Below are 9,946 nucleotides of genomic sequence, written 5' to 3' on the forward strand. Positions count from 1 at the left end.
CTCCACTCCAGTCTGGGTGACAGTGAGACTCCAACTCAAAAAAGAAAAAAAAAAATTCATGTCTTTATTATTATGATGTAATCTTTGAAAGCTCACACTAACCTCCAAGTATGTCTACCTATTTATCAGTCACAAATATATCAAATTAAACAGCTGTTATCATGGGTTAGCCAGGGGATATCTTGGCAAGTATTAACTTAGTCATCATGTAGCTCCTCTTCATGACTCAATAGCAACTGGTATCATTAACAGGTTTTGAAATGACTTTTCCTTTAGTGCCTAAAACTACTTAATGATAGAAGTATCATACAGAACATTTATAAAATTTGATTTATTACAATTTTAAATTTATGATCTTTGAAAAGTTTTCTTATTCTTGTCCTTCTAAGACCTTCTAGCCGTTTCTGATAATTTAAAATATCTGGAACCCAAGAAAATTATACCTTGTTACTGAGTTCTAGCTACCTGTCTTCCTTCCCAAGCTCAATATTAGAGTTTCCTATAATTTGGAATGTATGCATGATGACATTCCATGTAACGCTGCTTACTGCAGAGGTATAAGACACTCACCTGGAGGCAGGTGTCTACAGTTGCCAGGGAATTATGGGGCCAATTTTCTCCTGAAATGTAAATGAGATGTCAATCTAAATCAACATTTTTAACCATGAAAATAACTCATGTGTGCAAACATCAACTTTAGGTAAAGCTTAGGGAAACCAGACTAATGATGTCTGAATTGATATATAACCTTTTCCAGAACTGTTTTCACACCACAAAAGGGCAGGACATAGAGATGACACAGAAGGCTCAAACTAAACACATTCTCCACACAACACTCTCTGGATGCCCTTGAGACATGTTAGCAAATCTCATGAATCACAAACTGAAAAGCACTTGCCTTTAAAATGCAAGCAGTAATGACTTATCTTCACCCAACTGTAGCAGCCTTATCCCTCCAAAGGGTCATTGGCAGAGAAAAGACAGGACTGAGCGTGGAGACCATCCTTGTACTCAGTGGGCCCACCTTCACAGAAAACACAAACTTCTTGGCTTTCTCCCACTTGCTTAAATACCTTATCAAAGTTATATCAGCTTTGGTTATAAAAAAAAATCTTTGGTAAACTTTGAATATTATAAATATAAGCAACTGTATGATAAAATAATTTTCATTTTAAAGAAGCAAATTTTGTGTACCCCCTGCAAATTTATCCACCTGTTATTGGTAAGACTTCTTTGACCTTTTCAGAGTGCCATCTCTATAAAGAATTTGAAATATCTAAAATCTACAGACGCCGGGGCCGAAAGGAAGCTCAGAGACACCTGGCCTTTTACTCCCTCCACTGCCCTTGACAGACATGAAAGTGACGTTGGGAGGGGCTCACTAACTGGGTCGGGCTCTCCCCATCAGATCGTGGCTGACCCGCAGCTAGCATGGGCTGCTTAGTCCCAGTGTATTATGCCTTTTCTGACATTTGAAAATTGACTGATAGAAAGAAATGAAAATATGCTTTTAAAGAGTTAAGAGAAAATAACTGGCATGGAAGGATCAAGAATAACCATCAAATCCAGAAGATACTGCTATCTTCCACATTATGCTAATTTTTCACAGAATCAATCTTCTTAGACCTCATTGTCTGCATATATTTACATTTGTGGGGAAATAGAAAAACATTTCTACCACAGTGTGCTCCCAGGTCATCAAAATCAAGTGCATTACTGATAAATTCTAGTCCTGTGCTGCTTGGTTCTTCCTGGTATCTCTCCTTCCTCTTGTATTTTCTAGGTTATTCCCTCTCCACAGGCTTTTTTGCATAGTTTGCAAGCCGTTCAAATCTACCTTCATTAAAGTTGCTGCTTCTCCAGAATTCTGCTTCCCTTTCCTTTTATCCATGCTATTTATTGAACACTTGCAACATACCATTTTACAACCAAGCTCCTTGAAAGAGCCATCTATATTAACTGCCTGTTCCCTTCTTCTCACCTCTCCTTTTCTCTGTAAACTGCCAAGTTGCTAGAAAAAAAAATTTACAGTCTCTTTGCAAGATTAAATACTACCTCTTCCCTCAGATTTTCTCTTCTATCAGCTTCCAAAACATTGCCTGCTCTGATTCTCCTTTTCCTTTGGCTTTCCTTCATCCATCTGATCCTTATGAATTGGCATTCCTCAAACAACAGGCTGTGGCTCTCTCCTTTTCTCACTGAGCACATTTGTCCTGGCCATCCTAATCACTCCCATACTTGAGCTGTTCCCTGTGAGACAGGCAGTGAGAGATGTCATTGGCTTCTGAAGTTTCTGGTAATGTGGCCCAGAGAATGTCACATTCAGACCACTTGAGTGAGCCGGTCCTTCCGTGGAAAAGACACACAGGAAGCGAGGAGGGGACCAGCAGTGACCTTTTGGACATTCTAATCCCACTCTACAAGTTCATGCCCCTTCCTATAGAGATGTAAAGGGGGAAAATAAAGATGGACCCCCCCCCCAGTCCATCAAGTATTTTATCCTCCTATTGGAGTGGGTATGCTCCTTTAGGAGAAGACCATACGTATGTCAAAACAGCTTGCATACCACTTCCATGCATCTACTTCCCTGAGACCTTCCGTGTACTTTCTGTATCATCTTGGAATCTGTAGATACTCATATGGTAGAGCAGAATATTAATTACTGTAGCCTAAAGCCAAGTTTCTCTCAAGGCTGAAATGCATTCCCTTTTTAAGTAGGGATCTGCAGATCATGACCAGACATACTTAGTCGAGGGCATTGAACACCAAACCAAAAAAATAACCCACGTGAATGGCAGTAACAAAAGATGCTCCAGTTAAGCAATATGAACTTCCTTCCACTGATTTCCGTAAGGAATTAAGTTCTGAAGAAATTGGAACTTCACATCCTTCCCTCCACAGTGTCCCATTCTGTCTAATCTCAGCCTAAGTAGTGTCACTGAGGTTAGATCCACATTGCTGCTGCCCATATCATGGCCAACAGCAGAGTCATAGTGGCACTTGGGAGAGGCAGGATATGAATAAAAAGAAAACAGCCTTGGCTTTGGGTTCATCATGGCAAGTCCTAAACTCCTTTGGAGAAATCTCCACTGGGGCTAGTTTCCTTCCCATGTGGGAGTGAGACCTGCTTGTGCACACAGCTATTCTGGGGCCAGCTCCCAGTGCCTGGTGCTGCCATTCAGAAGCTGTGACATCACACATGTCTGTTTCCACATGGAATTAGCTGAGTTGTAGTGGTAGTAATGCAGTTGTGATATACCTTTATTTTTACTAGGTTAGGAATAGTTTAAAGCTTACCAGTAGGGCACTGGACAAAAATATAAAGAGAAAAAGCAAGCTGTATTGATAGAATTATTATTGATAGAATTCTGATAACTAAATAGCATATAATGCAAAAGTAGGACCAAGCTGCTAACTGCAGGCACTTCCCATGCAGGCCCTTGTGGTGGTTTCACCTCAGGAGGACCCTGGCCCCTCTTAATTACCTAGGAAGCAGATGGAGAGAGATTGCTGTGGATGTATGACTCAGTCCCAGCCCTGGCCCAATAAATATCAAATTCTGGCCGTCAGATCATCTACCCCGACTTTCTCTAACAGGAGTAAGAGATAGAGAGGACTCAAAGTGTTCATGACTAAACTGCCCCCCACCCCTGCCCAGGTTTCTTCCACCGAGGTCTCTTCCCTAGAGCAGCACTGTCCAGCAATGCAAGTGCATATGTACTTCTGTCTTCTCGTAACCACATTTAAAAAGGTAAAAATGCATTTAAATAGTGTATGTAGTTGAACCCAGTATATCCAAAATATCATCATTTCCGCATGTAATCTGTACAGTTACTGAAATTTTTTTTTTAACACTTTTTCACACTACGTCTCAGAAATCTATTGTGTATCTTATATTTACAGCACATCTCAATTTGGACAAGCCACATTTCAAGTGAATAGTAATGTGGCTGGTGGTTGTAGAACTGGACAGCACAGCCCTAAAGAATCGTGATAAGCAGAGAGTGGGGGTTCTTCCAGTTCAGGGAACTATGTGCTGACCTCTGCTGCCTCTCAAATCTACCCTCTTTCTACCTCCACTGTCCTCATGCAGGTTCTGCCATCTTCCACTTAGACACTCCCAGCCTGTCTAGCTTCCCTCATCTCACTAATGCATTATACCCACTGCTTCTACTTAACTGTCTCATTTCATCCTTCCACTGGGATCACATTTCCTTCAAAAGCTCAAACTCACTCTTATGGTCACCTAACTTCCCACTGCCTTTCAGAAGTCTGTGATAATGCTTGTGCCAGTCATATCATCTCTGGCACGTGGTGCATTGTATTCCAGTCTGGAGTGTTCTCTAACCTGCACCTATCCTTTAAGGCCCAGACGACAGTCACTACCACTGTGAAGTCTTTCCCACAGTACACAGCTTATGTTTCACTTTTGCCACTTGAGATCGTATGCTTGGGGTATGAGGTCAGAGCCTCTCTGCACTCTAGATACTAGGCTCTTTCCCGTCATTCTCTGTAGCCTCACACATAGTAGACATTCAACAATGTTTGGTAAAATTGAGCCACACTCAAAAAATGTTTATAACCAGCTACTGTTGTCTTTTTTCCTAGCTCACGATTGTAAAGCAGCGGGAGCAGCCAGAAATGGTTTTCCGACAGTTCCTGGTAGAAGACAAAGGACTTTATGGAGGATCTTCTTATGTGGACTTCCTTTGTTGTGTTCACAAGGAGATCTGTCAGCTGCTCAATTAATTGAAACTTCTCTATTGTTGATGTTGCATTTCTAAGGAGATAATCTCCTTCTCGGTGCCTGATTTTCTAGATTATAATAGTTTTGATTTCTTATTCATTTTCAGAATAGCTTTCCAGGATGGCATTTGGAACTTCAGCTTTGGTGCTCAGGTATAAAGCCAATGAAGGTACATTGTACCATAAAGGGAACAGTCTATTTCTGATTGCACAATTTTTAATTTTTAAAACTGATGCGGTTTGCATTTCATGAAAGACAAAGTTTACGGAACCGTAAATATTCTCAATTTTCTTTATTTGTGCTAGACATATAAATTATTTTTCAAACTGTATAGGTTTGGCATAAAAAATTGTCTTCGTTCCTCTTCAATTTCCTGTGAGGGGAAAAAAAATCTTAATTTTTACATTATCTAATTTTTTTAAACCATGTAACTCCATTGAACACATTTTTTTCAACTAAAGGTTTGCAAAGCAGACTTTTAATAACTTTGGAATCTATCTGGTAGAACAATTTGTGTTCTACATTTTTTTCATAATTATATATTGTGTATGTTAAAACTATTTTCCAGTTGTTGTTTTGTCTATAAAACAGTCTTTATCAATATTCTTAATGGTTCTTTGTACAATTTTGAAGGTTTCTACCTGTATATAATAGATCTTAACCAATATCAATAAATCACTTCATATACTCTTAGTAGGCAGAATTATTCATTTTCTATGTATTTTGAGATCTTAAAAAGAAATAAGGATAATACACAAAGTATCTTGGCAGAAAGTTATTTTGATGAATCACTAAGAATAAATAAAAAAAAATTTTTCTTTTTTTTTTGAAGGTTGAGGAGTATTAGGTAATAAACCTAGGAAATATCAGAGACAACATACTTGAAAATCAAGGCATTTAAAAATTTCTCTAGTATGTCCTTGTGGACAAAATAAATACAAATGGGCTATATAAAGCCATTATTAATAAACGGAGACCCCCCAAAACCAGAATTTATTTATTAAAAACTGTGCATTTATTCTTATATGTTTAAACTTTAGTCACCTTCAAAGTACTCTCCATTTGATGCAATACACCATCAAGATCCTTTTTCCATTGCTCAAAACCGTTTTTGAACTTGTCAACTTTGATGCCTTGTAGTGCTTCTGCTGTTTTCTTGTTTGTTTGTTTCCCCTCTTCCACATTGGCAAAACATTTCCCTTTGAGGATTTTTTTCAACCAGGCAAACAGCAAAAGAAAAAGAGGACTTGGGGCGAGATTGGGTGAATAATGAGAGCGGGGCATGGGGGTCATGCTGGTTTTGGTCAAAAACTGCCGAACACAGCATGGTGGAACAACTCAGTCTATTTCTTCTGCAAATCATGATACAACCTTCTGAGAACTTCCAGATAAAAACTTGGGCTAGCCATTTGAGTGTGTTACAAGGGGCCGCCCTCCAAAAGATAATTTTGTGTGTGTGCGTGTGTGGGAGGTTCCTCCTCATGTCTCCACCTGCGAGAGTGGCTGAGTGATGTCACACAGCGTCTGCCTGTCTCCTTCTTCAACTTTGTTATCAGTGATATGAATCATTGATAATAGCTAAAGTATACTGAGTGCGTATCATGTCCCAAGAACTGCACTGAATGTTTTGTGAACATTTCCACATTTGCTCTTCACAGCCGCCCTAATCTTGTTATCAGCCCTATTTACATATGAAGAAACAGGCTTGAAGCAATTAAGTACCTTGTCTATGATTACATGACTCGTAAGGCTTACCTATAAATTAGTAGATGTCATGAAATTGAGTAGAATAACAAATACGCTGACTGACAGGATTAAAATCCCCCCTCATGTTAGCCAACTAGCATGATGCATTATATCAACTTGGATGAGTTGAACAAGAATTTAAGCTCTGAGACTTGTGTTCAAGAAACACATGCATATGGCAGGAGATCCTTCTTGGAAACAACGCCTACTAAAAGAAAGAACTCGGGAGTTTGCCATTATGGACAGTTAGTGGGATGAAAACAAATGGGATCTCAAGCTATATTATTACAAGCATAGCCTATCTGATGAGTGTAGCAATGTTGCCACACTTCTGTGGGCCAAGCATGCTTGGTTGGGTGCTTGGTCCTAGGCACCATGCTCTATGTGGGTCACAAGCACAGATCACGTCCTTGATTCATTTGAAGACTGTCTCGTGACTTGTGTTGTGTGTTCTTTAGGGTAAGAACCAGAACCAATCAACAGAAGTGACAAAGCACCACTTAATAGAAAGGACCTTGTAAGTAAATTATTAGGCGCTCAAAGAATGTGCTGTTCTAGGAGGTAGTATGTTCTCATTCAACAAAGATTTTGTACCTTCTATGTGCCAAATACTAGGCACTGTAGTGGACACAGCAGTGAGCAGCACAAGGTCCCTGCCATCTCCATGGCAGGAAAGTTTCAGAAATGCCATGAAATGCTGTAGTAAGTACCTAGCAGGGCCCAGGGTGTAGTCGGTAATGGTTTTCCGGAGGAAGTTACGTTGAAATTGAGACCTGAAAAAACTGTAGACATCAGCCAGGTAACGGAGCATTGGTCAGTATTCCAGCAGAAAGAAGAATAGCATGAAGGCCAGAGTGGGAGAGAGCAGATATCACCCTTTCAATCAACTCGGTAACTTTAACCAAGCTGCAATCACTAAGGGAGGACAAAGCGGTAAAGGGTAAAGCTGTAGGGACGAACAGAGGGAGTCCTGTCAAGAAGGGCTGAGATTTCATCCTCACGGCCAAGGAAAGATTCTGAAGCAGGAACAGCAGGATCACTCTTTTAAAAGAGTGGGGTTGTGACATGATGGAACCAGCAGCGGAGAGACCATGTCAGGGCTTATTGTGGCATTCCATTTGAGCTCACAGTGGCCTGGACTAAAATAATGGTATTTAGTTGGGGGTGGGAGAGAGGTTGGGGGAGAACTGACGTAAGGAAGGTGTCAGAAAACAATTTGGAGCAGCTGGACATTGAGATGATTCTCTATGGGATGAAACCCAGAAGTGGATTGTGTGTATAAAGCAGAGTTCAATTTGTAATGTTTGGGTGGCCTTGCAAGCTATCAAGTGAGATCAACTACAGCACCTAAAAACATGGGTGAGAAGCTCATGTGGGCTGTGGGCTGGAGATCTGCAAGCCACATGGGCTGAAAACACCTAGGACAACTCTGGAGGGAGAAGGCAGCAAACATACTAAGGAGACTGGAAAGGAAGAGCCCGAGAGCAGCAAGCCTGGAGAGATGTCACAGCACCCTGGGTAAAAGAGGCCTGTGTGAGGGAGCAGGGGTGGGCAGGGAAGGAGGGGTGCGGCCAAGTTAGATTCTAAAAAGCCACAACGTGCATTAGTTATCAGTGCAAGGGTGAGAGGAGCTTCACCACATCACTGAGGATGAGGGCTGGATTGAAACGAGGCGGGAGAGGCAACATGGAGGCTACTCAAGAAGGAAATAAGTGGGTGCCTTCTGGGCGCGGGGGGGGGATTCTTTAAAGATGTGTAGGGATTGGACATTTAAATGCTGGTGGAAAGAAGCCTGTATTATGTTGGGGGAAGAAAAAACAGTGGCAACACTGTACTATACAGAATGTTAAAGACTGAAGACAAAAAATTACAAGAGCAAGACTCTTGGAAGACAGAGGGAATATAATATAAATAAAGAGATTAGTTTTCAAGGGGTAGAAGAGTCCCAGCACATAATGGAAAGGCTCCACCCAGTCCTGAATTACCACTGGTGTAAGGGCTTCTCTGAAACAGTGTTCCCCTCCCTACCCAGAGAGGCTCGGAACACAGGCTCTCGTTCCAAAAACATGGGTTTCCTTCCAAGCTGGTTCCACTAGCTAGGTGATCCAGGACAAGTTAGGAACCCATGTATGTTTCCTCCTCGGGTGTTTCAAGAATTAAGTTAGTAAATATAAAGTGCTTAAAATAGTGTCTAACACATAGTAAGTGCTATTTAAGTGTTCATTGCTGTTGGTATTTTATTAGGTTTTTTATTGAACTTGCTAAGGATCATGAAAACTAGGACTAACCTAATTGTATTTGCTGCTGTGCTATGAGTATCTTAATTGACATCCTCAGGTCAAGCTACTATATTTAGATGCTACAGAAATATCCAATTAACAGGTGGTTTCAGAGATTAAAATAAATTCACCAATATAAGAAACCTGTAGTCTAAGCTGCTTTAAGTGTTAAAACCCAGAACCTCAATTATATATAAGCAAAAGACAATAACTTGTATTTCAAACATTGAGGAACCACTGTGGAAAAAAAGAGTTCATTCACTCAAAAAGGCACATCTTCTCTTGCTAGAAGTTTAACCTGATGACAGTGAGCTGAGAATAACCAGAAATCATCTGTTAATAAGTTTTAAATGTTTAGCCAGATGGAAACAGATTTTCCCTATTAATAAAACAATAAAGAGCAAAGACCAAATTTTAGATCAATTTTCTGAACATGAAAGATAATGTGAAGTTGAACTTCAGCCCCACGAGGAGGCAGTACACACTAGTGTGTCTAAACCTTCAAGAATGGTTAGTCAGTAATCTTCCAGAAAACACAATTCTTTACAGGGAATTGCTGGAGACTTGGGGTAGGGGGGAAGGGAGGAAAGACCAAAAAAAAAAAAAATCACCCACTGGGTACAATATGCACAGGTGGGGGTGGTGGGTAATTAAAGCCCACACCAAAACTATTTGTACCCCCACAAAACTATTAAAATAAAAATTTTTTAATTAAAAAAAAAAACTCACACATTTTAACTGCTGAAAAACACAAGATCGAATACCAAGTAATTTGGCTTAAAAGAGAAACAAAGCTTAGTTGGACGAGAAATACAAACTGCCGCGTCATCATCTCCAATGGATAAACATCTATCAAACCTCTGCTTGAGAAAATGATGAACTTACTCCTTCTCCAAGAACCCATCTATGAACGGTTTTGTTTGTCAGAAAATTACATTTTAGCAGACTTTTCCAGAAACTTCTTTTGGTGCAAGTGATCTTTTGAACCCAAAGATCAATTCCTCCTCCCCTTAATAGCAGTTTTCAGATAGTTCATAGACATATCCCAACTCCCCCGATTCCCAAAATATGTCCTCCTAAACAACATATCCAGAGCTATTGTTATTCGAAGTTAACACATGAAAATCCATTTTTATATCACATAAAGAACGAAGTCAATTTTGGGAGACAAAAT

At 40.1% G+C, this 9,946-nt stretch overlaps 1 protein-coding gene across 1 annotated transcript in view; it reads left to right on the top strand.

Moving 5' to 3' along the window:
* Positions 1-5,440, top strand: part of SEC24D (SEC24 homolog D, COPII coat complex component) — a 100,750-nt gene extending 95,310 nt beyond the window's left edge. The window contains exon 22 of the mRNA XM_008067357.2: positions 4,609-5,440. Within this exon, the coding sequence (XP_008065548.2) occupies positions 4,609-4,749 (141 nt within the window). The 3' untranslated portion in view covers positions 4,750-5,440. The remainder of the gene's footprint in view (positions 1-4,608) is intronic.
* Positions 5,441-9,946: the final 4,506 nt, after the last annotated feature.

This window comes from Carlito syrichta, unplaced genomic scaffold (assembly GCF_000164805.1).
Source record: "Carlito syrichta isolate Samal-C Ts95f unplaced genomic scaffold, Tarsius_syrichta-2.0.1 Scaffold309486, whole genome shotgun sequence".
NCBI lineage: Eukaryota > Metazoa > Chordata > Mammalia > Primates > Tarsiidae > Carlito > Carlito syrichta.